The sequence below is a fragment of the Besnoitia besnoiti genome, chromosome XII (genome assembly GCF_002563875.1).
Source record: "Besnoitia besnoiti strain Bb-Ger1 chromosome XII, whole genome shotgun sequence".
NCBI classification, from domain to species: Eukaryota; Apicomplexa; class Conoidasida; order Eucoccidiorida; family Sarcocystidae; genus Besnoitia; species Besnoitia besnoiti.
In genome coordinates this window covers 25,181-42,073 of record NC_042367.1, presented here as the reverse complement: position 1 = coordinate 42,073, position 16,893 = coordinate 25,181, and the positions used below count along the sequence as shown (strand labels likewise).

The window sequence follows — 16,893 nt, the reverse complement described above, 5'->3', positions numbered from 1 at the left end:
TTTCACCTCTTTCTTTGTTCCATCGCGTCGTACAACACAGGGCTTAAAGTAATTTCTTTCTGGATGTTCAAGGCTTCCGGCGGGTGCTGGGTGGCGGCCGCGGTAAATCGGGACTTTGAACTCGAAACGCCGGCCGAAAGAGGTTCTGCGCGCGCCGGCTTGTTCTTCTTTGCTTCGAGCATTTCGATTTTCTTTCTCATCGGCATTTCTCTCCTCAGTCTCTTCTGTCTCGCAACCATCCGTTTCCCTCTGTCGTTCGCCCTACTCGCTGCCCTCCTGAAGAGGCACTCCGCCCGAGGCTTCTGTGTGCCGCTGCGCGCGTCTCTCGCGTTACGGGCGGACTCGCCTGCCGTTTCTGCTGTCTGGTCAACGGTTTGTTGTCTCTCTCTCCTCTGTCTCGTCCCTCTGTTCGCGTCGTCTCGTGCGGCGCCTGCGGGTCCTTCCGTGACCCTCTCGGCGTCTTTTTGAGTCTTTCCCTCCCCTTCTTGTGCACGACTGCCGCTCTTTCGGCTGTCTCTCGCTCCGTCCGCGGCGCCATGCTTTCGCAGTTTTACGTGCTCGCCCCTCGGGGGGACTGTCTGATCACGAAGGACTACCGGAGCGACGCGCCGAAGGGCGCCGCGGAGATCTTTTACAGGCACGTGACCTGCGCGCAAGTCCCGGCGGCAGTCGCCAACTTCTCAGTCTCTGGGGCTGCGGGCGGCGCCAAGTCGAGTGCATGCGCCTGTCGCTCGGCGCTCGCCGGCATCTCCGCGCTGATGAGTCGCGGCGCGGGCGCAACGGGCGAGGCCGCGCCGCTCTTCTGCGTCAACGGAGTCACGTTCGCCTACCTGCGGCGCAGCGGCCTCTACTTCGTCTTGACAACGCAGCAGAATCCTTCCCCCGCGCTTCTTATCGAGCTGCTCCATCGCCTTACGAAAATCATTCAGGTCGGTGCGAAGGCGAGCACAGTCCGGGGAGCACCCGAATTGCAGGGCAGCACTCCGCAGCGAAAGGAAGGGTGAAAAGCGGAAGGACTCAAATGCGAGTGCGCGGGCGTTCAGGGCGTCCACACTACGGCGCTGAATCGACTCAGAAGAGACGAACAGAGGGCGACGGCCTGGAAGGCGAAGCGCTCATAATCATACAGATCTGCCTATATCCGTTCTCTTCTATATGTACCTATGTATATCCATCTATCTATACCTATTCATCTATCTAAATGGATCTAAATATCTGTCTATCTAAATCTATATCTATCTAAATCTATATCTGTCCATATCTATCTATCTATCTCTGTATCTATCTAAGTCGATCTATCAATATCTATATGTCTGTATCTATCTACCTATATCTATCTACTTATGTATATCTATGCATATATATATTTATCTATTTATTTGCTTGTGTGGGCAGTACGCATTTATTTGCAAATGTGTGTATGGCGTGCTTTTCGAGTGACACAGCCGCCTGCGCGCGTGTGGATCTGTGCGTCGGTCTCCAGGATTTCTGCGGCGTGTTGAATGAGGAGGCGATTCGGAAGAACTTTGTGCTGATCTACGAGCTCCTCGACGAGACCATCGACTTTGGCTACCCTCAGCTGACTTCGACAGAGTCCCTGAAGTCCGCGGTCTACTCAGAAACTGTCCTCGTAGACCCCCCGCCCCTCAAGCACGTAGGCTTTTACTTGCAAGATCGCGCGCTGCCAGCGTTGCTTCTTAAACGCATGCACACGCACACACCCTGTGGAAAGCTCCCTCAAGGCGCAGGAACAGGCGCACTCAGATTTCCAGTCCCGCTTTTCCGACTCAGGCTTTCGCCTGGCGCCTCGCCCTTACAGGCATTTCATTGGAGAGCTCCATGGATACACATATATATAGGTATACATATTTACATACATATATATCTACATATATGCACACATAAATTCACACATCTACATATATATATATATATATATATATATGTACTCGCGCGCCCGGCCTGCCAGGGAATCGCTCTTTCGTTAGGTATGTGAGGCCTGTGTCTGCGCACGCATGTCGTCGCTGTGCTCTGACTCTGATCTGCAGCTGGGAGGCTTGTCTACACTGACGAACTTGGCGCCTAAGACGATTCCGAGCAACGCGTCGCACCGGCCTGTGGGCGCGACCGCGGGCGAGGGTCTCCGGGGGGCGGCGTTCGGGGGCCGCGGGCCTCGCGCGGTTGGTGGCGTAACTCGCCGCAGCGAGATTTTTGTGGACGTTTTGGAGCGGCTGACGGTTGTTCTGAGTGCGAACGGCCACGTCGCCCACGCCTCGCTCGACGGCAGCATTCAGATGAAGAGCTACCTCGACGGAAAGTTCCTCCTCAAGCTCGCGCTCAACGACGACATCGTCTTCAACCAAGGCTTAGGTGCGCAGCAGCCCTCCCAGCGCTGACCACAGCACGAAAACCAAGAAACAGACGCCCCCCCCAACCCCCTCGACAAGCGCAGCATACACACACACGCTCAATATATATATATATATATATATGTGAGGGCGCTTGCAGAGCGGAGAGAGGGAGGAGCGAGGAGTCTCGGGTTTTTGCTCGCTCGCCTCAGGCCCTTTTTCGGCAAAGACCGAAGCAAATTGCGTTGGAGCATCTCCTGTGTTTGTGTGTGTCTGCGTGTGTGGCTGCGGGCCTGTGTGTGCGGCGCAGAGAGTCAGCTGGGCGGGTTCGCGAACGGCGCCGGACGCGGCGGAGGGGGCTCGACAGTCTCCGTGGACGCCTGCAACTTCCACGAGTGCGTCGACTTGGCGGAGTTCGACGCGCCCCAACGGGTCCTGACCTTCGTGCCTCCCGACGGAGAATTCGTCCTGATGAACTACCGCGTCGCTCACTGCCAGGCCGTCCCCTTCCGCATCTTCCCCCTCGTCGACTGGCGCGCCGGCCAGACCAAGGTACGCGGACTTGCCCCCCCCCCCTCCTCTGGTCGCGCGGGTTTCGTCCTCTTTCGAAGTGGAGTTTCAGCCGGCGACTCAGGGAACTGTGCTCCCATTAGTGAGAACCACCGTATACGTCACCAGGCGTGCAATACCAGTCAGATGACAACTGAAGCTAGACTCCATGCATACTTGCTAGATTCGGATTCCTAGGTTTATATAGACTGCCTTGTTCTGGTGAGTGTATACGACGAGTTGGATTGCTTCGCTGTGTCTGCGCAGGGCGAGCTCACAGTCAAGGTGAAGGCCGACGTGCCTGAACAGACTTACGCGGCGAGCGTGACGGTCTCCGTGCCTCTTCCAAAGAGCATCATCGCGTGCTCAACCGACGTCTTTCCTCCGCTTCCCGTTCAGGCAAGACCTTTCGCGATTTTTGTTGGCTTTGTTTCTCCCAGACACGCCGCTGCACGTGGCGGAGCGGCTGAGGCGAAGTGTCTGTCAGTAGAAGGGCAAGCGAAACTTTGGAACCGCGTGGGCTTGTGTGCGTGTGCACAGTCTGCAGAGTTTCTGCCGGCCGAGAAGCGCTTGGTTTGGAATATCCGGAAATTCCACGTGAGCCTTGACCCGCGGCGCTGTCACGAATACCGCAGGCCCTTTCCTGATTTCAGGCCTCTCTCAGCAGTCTTCCGCGCTTCTGCGGAGAAAAGCAGAGGCACAGAGGATGCACGCGCGTACTCCGCGCGGCAGCCGCTTCACAGCCCGAGAGCGGTGCGCCGAATGAGCGGAAATGCGCCAAGGTTTGTCTCTGTGGTGTCTCCGTCCGTCTCCATCGGTTTCAGGGCGGCGCAGAGATGATTCTGCGCGCGCGGTTCACGTCCTCCACACCCGCCACCGCCACTGCCTCTCACCGAAAAGAGTTCGGGCCGATTAACATGACTTTCGAGATCCCGATGTTCAACGTCTCCAACCTCCAGGTGCGTTGAGGCTTTCTCGCAGAGTGCGGCAAGACGGCGGCGGGGCGTGCGCGAGCGACTCCAGACGCTGGGCGGGGTTGGGGCGTCTCGGCGCAGCCGCAGGCGGGAAGATCAGAGGCGGCAGAGGCAGGAGGCGGCAGGTAGAAGACAGGCAAATTTGCCCTCGAGTGCCTCTGCATGTGTACGTGCAGGTGCGCTATCTGCGGATCGCGGACAAGAATGGAGCAGCGAGTCCGTTCCGATGGGTTCGCTACGTCACGCAGTCTTCGTCCTACATTTGTCGCGTGTAGGGGCGACTGTCTTCGTAGCTCTCCTCTGCGAACGCTTCGGTCTCTTGTCTTTACCTTTTTCAAGGTTCTGTGGAGCCCGCGGCGCGCACACGCCGCTCTTCACACAACAGACAGAGCCTGCTTTTCCCGCATCAGGCGTTGCCTGTTCTGAAGTCAAAATCTGGTCTCCCGGCGAACGACTTTCTCTCTCCTTCATCAAATGAATGCGTGTGTCAGCGCCCAGGTGGCCTAAGCCCTATAGGCCGTTGAGCACTTCTCGTGTTAGTAAATCGATTCTTGAAAGGCAGTGCGGTACCCTTTCACACAGATCCCGCATTTCCAAGTGGGGTGCGCGTACATGAGTGTAGCATGTCATCGAGATGAGGGCAGTCGGTAGCTCGAGGGGCGTAGAATTGCGTCTCGCCGCGGCGTCAACAGCGATGAACCGCACTGACATGCCTGGCACAGATCCGCCAAGGAAACACACCGCGTAGAACAGAAGTCAGTTAGTCGGCGATTGCGAGATCTCAGGTTCGCCGGCACGCATGGACGTGCACTAGTCTCATGCGTCCTGCGCGCCGGAAGGAAGTGCTTCTCCACTCGACAGACAGCTCGAGGGCGCCGGCGTGTCGTCGAGTCACACCATGCTCCTTTAAATGAAGCTGTGAATCTGCGCACGAGCTGCCTCTGCGGTCAGCTTCGTACAGTTACGGGGCGCGGGTGGGAGCCAGCGAAAGGCGTCAGAGCAGGCTGCTGTTGATCGAGGTAAACAACTGAGTCGTTCGCACAGGCTGCAGGGGGAACGAGAGAGTGCAACGGCCACCCATTCTTGGCGGTGTGTCCGAGTGGTTAAGGAGATGGACTAGAAATCCATTAGGCTCTGCCTAAGCAGGTTCGAATTCTGCCGCCGTCGCTAGAGTATTGCTCACTGGCAAAGAGCTATCGCAGAACGAGGAGTGCAAAGGCAACAGAAGTGACCGCTTCCCAAGCGGCTGTGCGGCCAGCTTCCATCCAGGACTGTTCTGTTGGAGATTCGCGACGTTTTCGGTCACGTCGCCTAGAGAGAATGCGACACTCGTGACCTTCTCCTCGGTATGAGGCGTCAGAAGCTTGCACGGGGGGAGCACACGCCTATGCATTGAAGCTCGGGTCTGGTTTTCCTTCAGGTCAGCCGCGATCATGCAAATATGAGTGACTGTGATTATGTATAGCAAGTGGTGTCTGCTGTGCCGGCGCACGCCTCATCCGGTTTCCGTTTTTTCGCTGCACCGGTGCGGCTAGGCGAGCGACGCGGAGCCCCGACCTGCGATGCTAACTGGACAGGCAGGTCTCGGTGGAAGGCAGGAGGACGAATGTAACGCGCGAAGACAAAGACCGGAGAAGAGAGAGATTCCACGCCTTGCGCCGCAAGGCAGAATGGCCGAGTGGTCTAAGGCGCTGCGTTAAGGCCGCAGTCCGAAAGGGCGTGGGTTCGAACCCCACTTCTGTCATTTGAAGTTTTGATCAGCATTCAGTGAATGCACAGCCACTTGGCTCTGGATGGAAGCCCCTCTTTCTCGTCTCCATGCTGATCTCGTCGATTCGAACAGAACAGGGCCACCGTGAATGTGCGCACGTCAGTGTCTCGTATAGACAGTTCAGTGCCTGGGTTTAGTCGAAGAACACGAATGATGGGGATCAGCAGAGCGGTGCTTCGCATTCTACTTTCGTCCGCATTCACGGCAGATGCGTCATTTGCTACTGCATCACCCGATCAAAGGGATCGCCGCATTATTCCGCGGCCTTTGTTACCGAAGACATCCTGCGGAAGTCAGGGCGCCAGGCGGTGTGTCCGAGTGGTTAAGGAGATGGACTAGAAATCCATTAGGCTCTGCCTGCGCAGGTTCGAATCCTGCCGCCGTCGTTTTCATTTTTCGCGTTTCAGCTGTTGCGAATGAAGTTCTTCACTACGAGTTGTAGCATTATATGTGGTAGCCCGAATACCAATAGCGATTGTCCCTCCCGTCAGTGCCCGCCAACCGTCTGTGCGGCGCGCGGTCTGAGCATGCATAGCCCTCAAAATTCTGCGTCCCACAGAAGTAGCAGCGGAAAGCATCGTCACTAAATTTAGCGATTTCCTCGAGCATATCTGTTGCGAGTGATTCGGGTCCCTACAATCGTCGGTTGTGAAGTAATGCCCCGTTTCGGTATGCACTAGCCTACCCAATCGCACTATAACAGGCCCCCGGCAGAATGGCCGAGTGGTCTAAGGCGCTGCGTTAAGGCCGCAGTCCGAAAGGGCGTGGGTTCGAACCCCACTTCTGTCAGATTTTCTCATTTTCTCCATTTATAGATAGCACTGACTCCACGGCGAACAGGGTGACCGACAGCACGAGGAATGGGAAGGTTCAAGGTTTGTCTTTGCTCACTCTACAAGAGTTCCTGCGTGGGACGCCGTCGAGCTTTGGCAGATGACTGCCCATCCGGTCGCCAGGCTTGTCGGACCGGTTTCCACGTCGGGAAGGCGCGCAGTTCTCCTCTAGTCCTTTAAACCCTAACCTATGCCGTCATTTTCTATCAACGGCGCGGCCTGCGTCATCAGCGTCCCCCCCGTGCTCTCTAGACGGTAGCGGTCGCTCGGCAACGAGCCGCTGGGGTGAGCAAGCAGTTTGAACTGACTGGCAACGTGAGATGGCGAAGCCTGCTGGCTGTCGCTGAACAAGTTGGGTGCCGTGCCACTGACAGCAAGGTCCATGGAGCGCAGCAAAGAGCATCGGCTCTCTCAGGTGCTGAGCAAAACGCACGACGGTGGCTGCCCGTCGTCTGCTGTGCAGTGTTGCTCCCTCCCCGCCGCTTTGAGAGGTGTCGCCGTGGCGGCCGCTGCTTGTTCTCCAAGCAGCAGCAAGCTCACGTCGTCTTTCCTTGTGAACATCCACCCACAGGCATCCAGCGAGTCTACGCAGGAAGACTATTGCATGGCTTCAGGCGTGGGTGTTGGGGCCTGCGTAGGTCATCTTTGGACGACGGGGTCGCTGGCACCTATAGCTCCTTCATCCCTCTCTCTGTTTTGACGCCTCATACAGTGAGGGCAGAGGCTGAGAATAGCAAACACAACCTCTTTTGTCGCGTAAATTTTTCCAGCTGAAATGTGCCGGACAGCTGTAAGGTCCGATGACGCTCCTCAACGGACAGTGTGTCTCGCTGACTCTAGTAGTCGAATTCAACGTGAAATCGGAGGCGTCGTGTGTGGAAACGCGCCAGAAGTTTCCAAATCGCACATGGAGCGTTGATATCTCTTGCATCTAATGGCGGACTGGGCATCATCCCTCAGTGCGGCCGACTACAGACATTTCCTGCGTCTAACTCCAAATGCGAAACCTCTAGCATGGCACGACAGAATGTGTTGGCGCTGTATCAGTTCTGTTTTTCGTTTCTCCCTCTTTTAGTTCTGACGAGTAGGATCAAGAAGGCGCAGCATCGAAGTAAAATCAAGTACTCTACAAAACACTGAGAACGCGGCAGCGCCGACCTCGATTTACCGCGCTACGTCCCCTACCCCCCACCTTCGTTTTATCTCAGCGCGAAACCAGTGCGTGTTCGGAAGTCGACCGTGGTCGGGGGTACCCATTCTCTGTGAGCAGCGAGGTCCTCTGCATAGGAGCATGTGCAGCAGCTGGCCGAGCAAGAAGAGTAGGGAAGAGCTCTGTCCTGCGGTCTCCGCTACTTAAAACCTTCTCCTTCGGCGCTTTTTGTGTCGGAGCCAGCGATGAATCTGTGTGTCGTGGCAAGGGAGGAAAGAGAGCGGACTACGAGAAATCGCTGCGCCTTCAAACGCGTGCACCCCGCGCCTTTGCTCGGCTAACAAGTCTATCTTCCCTGCCGTGTGCCACACTATTCCTGTCAGGGTTTTTTGTCCTTAGTCTCGTTTCTGAAGCTTTGCGTGACGGTTTGCTCGATTGAAACCTAGTGGTCGCGCCACTGCTTTACCCAAGTACTGCGTACTCTGTCTAGTCGTCGACCAGTTTGAATGCGTTTGCTGGCGGCTCCCATTTGTTTCCCGCTTCGTCTTTTCCCGTCACGCTTCCTTCTAGAGCTTGCCGTGGTTTTTTGCCTTTTCGCAGCATTCCATACTGGGCCGTCGCGGTGTTTGAAGAAGGAGCGTGTCTCTGCGGCATGCGTCACCATTTCTTCTCCACTTTTTTGCCTCGGGCACGCGCGACGTACCCACCGGGAATCGAACTTGCGTCCAGTTCACAAGTTCCATCTTGCCTTCATCGTCCACGCATTCTCAGTTCGTCTGCTTATTTTACGTCGCTCCGCTCGCATGGTAGGTCGGCACTCAGGCACGTCGCGGCGTAAAGGTTCGTGTCCCACCCTGTTGCCCGCGTCTCGCAACGCGCGTTTTTTTCAGTCGGTCGCGCCATAGTCCCCCTGCGCAGGCACTGTCTGCCTTTTTCGGTTTTGTTAGCGTCTACTGTTTCGATTCCCATCACGCTGCAAGAGACGTTGTTTCTAGCAGTGCTCTGCAGGGCCGGCGGCCTCTTCTCTGCAGCATTGCTTCCGCGCCTTTGGTCCTGGGTGTCGTCGTGCGCGCCTGCCTCTCTCTGTGTTTCACTGTCGTGTCAATTCTTCTGTGCGGAACGTGAGCGCGACCCACGCCGCCTGAGGCGCGACATGGTCTGAGCTCTCTGTCGCGTCTTTCTCTTCGTTTCGGCAGCAGAGTGTGATTTTCTTCGGTCCTCGGGATGTCGTCCGCGGTCCCTCCGGCGGCCCCGGCCGCGTCTCTCCGGCAGCGGCTCCCGCCACTGCCTCCTCAGACCCCCCCGGTGGGGCGGTCGTCGTCCGCGCCCTCGCCCCCGCCCCCCGTCAACTCAGGCCCCGCGTCTTCCTCTTTTCCTCCGGCTCCTCTCGCGTCTCCGCCGGGTGTCAGCGGCCCGCAGCCTGGCTTCGCGCCGCCGCCGCACTACCCCCCCACGCACGGGCTCAAGGCACCGGCGGTGAAGCCGCCAGCCGCGCCTCCGTCAGGCCCCGTGGGGGCGGGGTCAACTCGAGTGGCGCCGCCGCCGTCCAGCGAGGCCGCGTCCCCCCGCGCGTCGTCGCTGGACGGCGCAGAGGGACAGCAGGCGCCGCTCACCAACGGGGTCGGCTGCCTGCCGTCGAGCGTTCGCCTCGAGAGAGACTCGCGGCGGGACGTGGCGGCGGCGGAGGGCGGTGGTGGCGGCCGGGGCAGGGAGGCGCAGGGCGCGCGGCCCCGCGTCAAGCCTCTCAAGCTCCCGGCGCGCGTCGCCTCCCTCCCGCCGCCCTCTGCCGCTGTGCGTCTGAGTGTTAAGTTGGGACAGCGTCAACTGGAGCAGTCGGGCGAGAACGGGACTTACGTGGCTGCAGCCGCGTGGATGAGAGCCACGGAGGCTGCGCGGCTGCTGCTGGGGGAGCCCCGCGCCGGCGGCGGCTCGGGGGTCCCGACGCCCGCGGCGGCCGACGGTCGCGGGGGGGGGGGGCTGCGGGGCGCGGGGACCCCCCAGGCAGGAGGCTTATCGCGAGCGGCTAAGCGCGTGAGCGCCGCGCAGTCTGACGCGCCGGAGGGCAGCGCGGCGGCTGAAGCGGAGGAAGAAGCCAAGAAGCTGCACGCGGCGGAAGTCGAAGAGCTGCAGCGGAGGCTCGCCGAGCAAGAGCGGCGCGCGGCCGAGCAGGTCAGCGAGCTGGAGGCCCGTGAGCGGGAGCTTCGCGGGCGCCTCCAGGCCCTCGAGACCCAGGTGCTGCAGGCCCAGCGGCGGAGTTCCCCCAGCAAGGGGGTGAGTGAGCTCTTCGCCGCGCAGCAGCAGCTGCAGCAACTGAGGCAGGAGCACTGCGAGCTGCAGCGGCGCGAACAGGAGCTCGTCGAGAAAGAGCGCGACCTGCAACTCCAACTCGAGCAGCACCAGAAACAACTCGAACAGCTCCACCAGGAGGTCAGGGACCTTCAGCAGAGGCCCGCGGAGGAACAGTCGTCGACCGCGTCCTCGCTGAACGGGCTCTCCAAGCCGCTCGCGCCGCACGACGCAGCAGGGACCGCCGCGTCCCGTGAGGTCGCGCGGCTCGAACGAAGGGTCAGGGATCTGGAGCAACTGCACCGGGAGACTGAGGAGAGAGACGCCATGCGGATTCGCGCGCTGGAGGAAGAGAACAGATTGCTCAAGAGAAGTGCAAACTTTTCGGCGTCGGGAAGCAGCCACGGCGCAGGCCGCTCGCTCGCGCTCTCGGGGGCGCCCTTCGAGCTCCGCACTCTGCAGCAGCTGCAGGAAAAACTCCAGCGGCTGAGACAGCAGCACCAGCAGATTCCGAACGAAGGCGCCGGCGCGGCGCGGGGGGCTGCGAGCGACGCAGAACGCGACGGAGACGCACCCCCTGGGGGGCACGACGCTGAGCAAGAAAGTGCCGCAGCGGTCTGGGACGCCTTCGAGGCGCTGCTGCAGAAACTGGTCGCCGCGCAAGAAGTGCAGGCGACGCTGGCTGGGGGCCTGGGGGCAGGGGCCCCCGCATGGGGCGGCATCTCGAGGCAGCGCAGTCTCAGTCGGTGCAGCAGCGCGAGTCGGCTGACGGCGCCGCCTCTGCCTCCTGGGGCGCGGGAGCACGTGAGTGCGGCGTTGACCGCCTCGGCCTCCGGAGGCGCGCCAGGGGGGATCGCGGCGCCGTTCAACTCCGGCGGCGGTCGCCTTCTGCCGCCGACGCCTTCTGCGTGCTCCATGATTTCAGACAGCATCGCGCGCAGCAGCGTGGGACGCCGCGCGATGAACGCGGGCGTCATCGCCGCCGCGGTTCAGCAAGTTCAGCAGGCCGTCGCGAAGAGCCTCGAAAGCGACTCTGCGGCGCGACAAAAGGCCGCAGACCTGCGAAACTTCCACAGGAAAAGCTTCAGTGAACTCACCTCTAGACTGGCGGGAAACGTTGCCGTGGCGCAGTCCCTCACGGGCTCGCGGTGTCGCACGCCAGCGTCGCCCAGTCACCTGAGGTAAGAGAGACGAGTGGAAGCGGCGACAGAAGCGCGGTTTTCGAATAAAAGGGCTGTGTGGTTTCTCGACCAGGGAGGGCGTCGAAAGCCTCTGCCACGTGGTGCAGCATCCGTCGGCCGCGCTCGCGGATCGCTTGTGCGTTTTCCCATTCATGTGTGGGCGTGTTTGGCCTTGACGGAGGCGTTTTGTGTGTGTGTGGTTTACGGAGTAATATCTAGACGTCGCGCGTGTGGCGGTTGTATGCTTCTCTCTGCAGCGTCACCTCGACTGCGCCGATGCTGCCTCACCACGCGTCTCCCCTCGCCGAGTCGCCGCCGCCTGACAGCTGCACCACACCGGCGTCCTCTGTCCTCGTCTCTGCGGCCGCCTCGCTGGCGGCGCCGCAGAGTGGCGAGCCACAGCCTGATAGCGGCGACGACGCGTCCTCTGGGCGACTGGGATACCAGCCAGCAGCGGAGGGCGGGGGCCGCTCTTCAGAAACCGCCCCTCCGGCGCCGCCGTGCATGCAGCCCGCGCCCTCGGTCAGCCCGCCGTCGCGTCCGCTGCGAGACAGCCCCCCGTCGCAGCCTCCGCTCGAGGCTCTCTTTGCGCCGCAGACACCCGACTCCACGCTGCCTGCTGGAGTTCGAGGCGCGAGCCGTGAACAGGGTGCGAAGAGTGGAGTGGATGACGCGGGCGACGGGCTCGGTGCGGCCCCAGGGGCGGGGCGCCGAGGCGGGGAGCCCGAGGCGCAAGCTGGCGAGGCAGTTCGCTGCGGATCGCTCCCTGGGCTGACTCGCGGCGGCGAGGCGGGTCCTTTCGCAGATGCTGCAGCGTCTCCACTGCCACTGACGCCGCGGGAGTTTGCCGCGCCGACGGCGCCGTCGCCCGCTCGGCCGGTCACGCCCGTCACCCCGGTCGCCCCCGTTGGGGCTCCAGTCCTGCAGAGTCCGTTCGGTGCGAGTCCGCCGGCTTCTGTGCCGCTGCAGCAGCCCTTCCAGGCTCCGACCGCGGGGCGGTACCCTGCGGGGCCCTTGGCGTCGCCAGGGTGCTCGCCGAGCGTCGCAGGGCACTCTTGCCGATCGAGCCAAGAGCTGTTCGGGGTCGCGCCCCCCACGTCGCCGGTTCCAGTCCCTCCAGCGGCTGCCGCCCCGCGGTCGCTTCAAGCGATTCCGGCCTTCGCCTCTCCCCCGCTTAGCGGGCCTGCGACCGCCGGCGCGGCGCCAGCGGCTGGCGAGAGGCGGGGAAGTCAACCGACCGTGGAAGGAGCGCCGAGCTCGGCGGAGCCGGCTGCTGCGCAGGAAGCCGCGGCTTCTTCGTGGCCTGTTTTTGACCGGCACGGCAATCGCCAGGGCTGCGTGGAAGGCCCCGTCCCTGGCGGCGAGGTCTCCCAAGAGGGATCCCTGCCGCTTGAGAAGACTGTGACCCCCGGCGCGGCATGTCGCGTGTTGCCGACGACGCCTTTCATGGCAAGAGAGCCGCAGAGCGGGTCCGGCACCGCGCCCACTGGCTCCTTTTGTGAGGGGCCTGGACAGGCCGGCACAGCCGTGCACGCGTCCATGAAACTCGGGCAAGCGCCCACCCCGCCGCCGGCTGTTTCGCACCCGCTCGGCGCCGGCCCTGTGGCGGTGCTGCGTCCCCCCCAGGGGGGGAGTCTAGTGCCTGGTCTTGGCGTGGGCTACCCCCCGCAGGCGCCTGGATTCGACGCAGGGGCGTCCCCCGCGGCCTCGGCGCATCTGCCGCTCGCGGGAGCTTCGCCGCCGGCGTCCGCGCCGGTCTCGAGTTCCGTCGGGACTATTCTGGGGGCTCCAGGGGTAGCAGCGCCCGCGCCTGCGCCGCCGGTGGGAGGCGTTGAGGAGGGAGCAGAGGGCAAAGGATTCTGGGACGAGGATGACTTCGATGAATGGAACATTGACGACGCGCCGACGCAGACGCGGCCGGATGCCGATGCGCCCGAGGACCCGTGGCAAGCTGCGCCGGCTAGTCAGCCTGTGGGTCAGCTCCGACCCGGGCCGTCTCCAGCTAGCCGGCCCCCTTTCAACAGCTCCAGCGCCCCTCCGCCGATGCCGGCGAAGCTTATGGGGACTCTCTCCTCCCCACCGAACGGGTTCGAGCCGCGCCACGGCGCATCTGTCGGAGGATGGAATGGCCTCGCCCACACGCCGCAGCCAGTCGCGGGACCCTACAGCGCGAGACTCACAACGCACATGCAGCAACGCCCAAACAGCGCCGGGCACCGTCCTATTGAAGATCTCTTCAGCTAAACAACCAACCGCGGCTGCACTTTTGAAATAGGGAACTTTCACGTCGCGGTCGCTGCATGCGTGGCTCGGCACGTCCGTCTGCTGTCAGGCCGGACGAAGAAAGCTTGATCTGATCACTGGCTTTCAGTGTTCTTCTCTAGCGATGGACCTCGCGTCTCTTAACGGTTCGCAGACCGCATCGAACGCCTGAACCCAGAGGGGGGATTGTCTCCCCGCGGTCGGTGGTTGCTGTATTTCTTGAGTCTGTCGACTCCGCTCAGGCGTCGCCGTATCCGTTTCATCCGTGGCCTGGCGCGCGGCTGTCTCGGCTGGAGTGGCGTGAGCCTCTCACTACTCTGCGCCGAAGGCGCGGCAACAGCTGTGACTGGCAGCGAAGGATTCTCGGGGGGTGAGAGGAGCAAAGGCTGGCTGGATGGCCTCACCGGGCCGTCTGGGTAGGCAGCTGTGCAGCATCGTTGTACAGAGAACGGCGTGCTTTAGGGAGAGACGGTGATGACTTTGTTCGTTTTGGCAGAAACGTTTCTAAAAGACAGCCGTCACCCTTTCCGTGGAAGGAGGGAGTGCATTCGCTTGTGCCGCTACATGCAGCCTTGTTCGTGCGGCAGCGAACATGACCCGCGTGCCCAGTGCCGCGTCTTTGTGTAAGATATGTCAAGAACGCGTTTCGAATTGGAGAGCGGCTCTTTTTAGTTGTTTCTGGTGAAGACGCATTTCTGGTTCGTACACGTCGTGTCCAGCACTTTGTTCCTCGCGTCAGGGCTGGCTGAAGAATTGCACGTTGTGTGTCTTCGTGTGGAAGGGGAGTGCAGTAGAGCGATACAAGTGGAGAACTTCCTTCGTCGTTTGCGTCGATCTATGGGGTATCTCCGTGGAGACGAGCCGTCACGTGCCGGTTCAAGGAGTCAATGGATTTAACTAGCCATCAGATCGAATCGTCCAATGTGAGGACGGTATGCCGCGGCACCCTTTTGTGAATGAAACGCCCGAAGCTCATGTCAGGCTGCTGCGTTTGGCAGACGAGGCTTGAAGATCAGCATTAGCGGTCACTGGGGTTGGAAAACGACTCCCGTTTAGGGTTTAGGGTTTGTTTTCCAGCCCCGGTGCTTCCTGCTTACGCTCAGTGCGCATTGCTTGGTAATCAAGTAGGCATCGGATAGGTGTAGCCTTTTCATTCTTGAACGCTTACAGGTTATGAGTTCGTGGGTTTCGTTTGCCCGCGACGCCGCATTCGCGGAAAGCGAAGCTCCTGCGTGGCACAGACCAAACCACGTCACTACTAGTTTTCTCGGGTCTTTCCCAGAGGATGACGCCTCTATATCCGTGCAGTTGTATGTCTGCGAATTGCCCCGATATTCCTAGACTCAGCTCGTATTCAGACGAGAAGTCGAACGACGGCGCGCGAAGGCTACACCAGTCGCCAGCCCTCCAGAAAGCCGAGAGATCCACACAGGGGGGCGTGGGGGCCTCTGCACGGTCCCGGAAGTCAGCGTACAACCGTCGGGTGTATGTTCATGTTTATGGAAAAAAGAGTGGCCATGCGGTTGCGGCGTAGTACGTTATCCAGCACGGTTGCCCACGGCACCAACAAACTGGCGACTCGGCGCGTTCATTGTGTTTTCGACAGTGCACTACAAGCATACCTGCCTTGGATAGCCATGGATGGGGCTGCTTCTGTGCGCAAGTGATCCGTAAGTCTCGGATGGCCTCCGTCAGTTCTACAGAAAGAATTTTTTTCGCTGTATCTGACTCCGCACGTGAATTGGTGAATCCGATGAATTCGGAAGACCGGCAGAATGGCCGAGTGGTCTAAGGCGCTGCGTTAAGGCCGCAGTCCGAAAGGGCGTGGGTTCGAACCCCACTTCTGTCAGCTTTTTCTCCCACGGACTCTCCGCCTCCCCTTGTTTGTTCCCATACATGGGTCCAAAACAACATCCGGTTTATTGTGTTCCTGGTTAGCAACGCGTGTCACCCATCGCAAACCTTCCGCAGACTGCGGCGCGTCAGAAGTCGCACGCTGCCTCGCGGTCTCCAAGATGTCATCGTGTTGCTCTATACAAGGGACAAAGTTGAAGCAGCGTGAGCGATGTTGCGCAATATTATTTTTCGCACAGTGAACCATTTCAACGGGTAGGCTATAAAGATGATAGCCTTCGCAGAGATTTCCTCTCAAAGTGACGCTCTGCAGGACGGCATTACGCCGCTACGTCCAACCAATGGAACGCTTCGTCAAGTACACGCCCGACGGCGATAATCAACGGGTGATCAGTCAGACTTCTCCATCCTTCTGAAAGTAACGAAGGCTGGTACAGACAACTACGACTGCAGCTGATAACAGAGGTATCTGCCTGGCGGCAGCGGAATTGTCCACGACAGCTGTCGTGAAAAGACGTTTCTTTGCCTTGTCTCGCAGCCCTTCCGCCCCCCCTCCCCGCGTTCCGTACTCCGACTCTCCTGTTGTACGTGAGTATGCCCTTCCTCTGACCTTGGCAGCAGCCACAACAGTTTGTTGCCTATTTAATAAGATAGCGCCGAACATTTTCAAACGGCCTAAAGCTGCGCCCAAGACCGGAAACTAGGGGTGCGGCTGCTATCGAGACGCGACCCGTCAACCTTTTCGATGCGGGTGGTGGCACTGGAATTTTTTCAGTTTATGTATAGTTGCACGGACGGGGGCAAACGGGATTATGGTTACCTTTCGTATTCTTCTGGTGTTTTCTCTGTTAAGAGTTAGTCCGAGGCATGGGCCAGTCTCCTCCAGGCAGTGGTGATCTGACATCTCAACAAGGAGTCGGCGGAGAGCCTCTGGCTTTCCTCGCTTGAACAAATCCTTTAGAATCACGGGAAACTAGGACAGCTCTGTTACGTCAGAACGCACTTCTACACATGGTGCCATTAAGGCCTCCGTTAAGGCGGTGTGTCCGAGTGGTTAAGGAGATGGACTCGAAATCCATTAGGCTCTGCCTGCGCAGGTTCGAATCCTGCCGCCGTCGTTTTTCCACGTGGTTGTGCCTTGGAAGGGTGTTGCACCTGTAGTGTTGTATTTTTTCTCTACGAGCCGCTTAATGCGTGCAAGGCGTCATAAAGACGGTTTTAAGACGTTGCTGGATTAATCTTCCGATCGTAGTGGAATAGTAGTATGAATCCCCGCCGGTCGTTCGCAGCTTATATTCACGGTCTTACTGCTGTCTCGTCTGAGTAAAATGTTCACGTTGGTGGTCTGCTGGCCACGGATCAAAGCCCAAGAGAGCTTTTCGGCCTCTGATCTGCCGGTGTAGGAGCCACAGGTGGCAGCGTCCCACGTCTGTCGACGTCCATTGAAACATAGACAACGCATCAGTGTCCTGTGCAAGGCGGGCGGTACACCTGGTTGGCTTTTTCTGAGCCCTGCTGCTAGCTGGGAACCGTGTTGTAGTGGCTGCCTCAGATCCGTTGCTCGCTGGGGCCAGTGATAAAGCAGCAGCGTATGAGCGCCAGGGCCCTCACCTTGTAGCAATTTGGACACATACATTGTGTGAGAAGGTTGTAGGCCAGTGAACGTAATGTCAGTGGCATTGCTC

The 16,893-nt window shown here is 59.9% G+C and overlaps 4 protein-coding genes and 6 non-coding genes across 10 annotated transcripts; all 10 read left to right on the top strand.

The window, feature by feature from the left end:
- Positions 1–536: 536 nt before the first annotated feature.
- BESB_022210 (putative coatomer protein complex, gamma sub-unit) lies at positions 537–4,146 on the top strand (the record flags this gene model as incomplete). The annotated part of the gene is made up of 8 exons (XM_029360923.1): positions 537–929; positions 1,484–1,654; positions 2,049–2,370; positions 2,659–2,900; positions 3,165–3,317; positions 3,438–3,494; positions 3,722–3,856; positions 4,048–4,146. 8 exons carry the CDS (start codon positions 537–539, stop codon positions 4,144–4,146), a joined length of 1,572 nt encoding a protein of 523 aa, XP_029215738.1.
- Positions 4,147–4,956: 810 nt separating this feature from the next.
- BESB_024590 lies at positions 4,957–5,038 on the top strand. Its single transcript has one exon. It is a non-coding gene; the product is annotated as a tRNA-Ser (tRNA).
- Positions 5,039–5,535: 497 nt separating this feature from the next.
- Positions 5,536–5,615, top strand: BESB_024530. Its single transcript has one exon. It is a non-coding gene; the product is annotated as a tRNA-Leu (tRNA).
- A 177-nt stretch (positions 5,616–5,792) lies between these two features.
- BESB_022200 (uncharacterized protein) lies at positions 5,793–6,457 on the top strand (the record flags this gene model as incomplete). The annotated part of the gene is made up of 2 exons (XM_029360922.1): positions 5,793–5,950; positions 6,346–6,457. 2 exons carry the CDS (start codon positions 5,793–5,795, stop codon positions 6,455–6,457), a joined length of 270 nt encoding a protein of 89 aa, XP_029215737.1.
- On the top strand, positions 5,947–6,028 carry BESB_024600. The gene has a single exon. It is a non-coding gene; the product is annotated as a tRNA-Ser (tRNA).
- On the top strand, positions 6,352–6,431 carry BESB_024540. The gene has a single exon. It is a non-coding gene; the product is annotated as a tRNA-Leu (tRNA).
- Positions 6,458–8,849: 2,392 nt separating the features above from the next.
- BESB_022190 (uncharacterized protein) lies at positions 8,850–13,336 on the top strand (the record flags this gene model as incomplete). Its single annotated transcript, XM_029360921.1, has 2 exons — positions 8,850–11,092; positions 11,350–13,336. 2 exons carry the CDS (start codon positions 8,850–8,852, stop codon positions 13,334–13,336), a joined length of 4,230 nt encoding a protein of 1,409 aa, XP_029215736.1.
- Positions 13,337–14,639: 1,303 nt separating this feature from the next.
- BESB_022180 (uncharacterized protein) lies at positions 14,640–15,292 on the top strand (the record flags this gene model as incomplete). Its single annotated transcript, XM_029360920.1, has 2 exons — positions 14,640–14,818; positions 15,121–15,292. 2 exons carry the CDS (start codon positions 14,640–14,642, stop codon positions 15,290–15,292), a joined length of 351 nt encoding a protein of 116 aa, XP_029215735.1.
- BESB_024550 lies at positions 15,124–15,203 on the top strand. The gene has a single exon. It is a non-coding gene; the product is annotated as a tRNA-Leu (tRNA).
- A 952-nt stretch (positions 15,293–16,244) lies between the features above and the next one.
- On the top strand, positions 16,245–16,326 carry BESB_024610. The gene has a single exon. It is a non-coding gene; the product is annotated as a tRNA-Ser (tRNA).
- Positions 16,327–16,893: the final 567 nt, after the last annotated feature.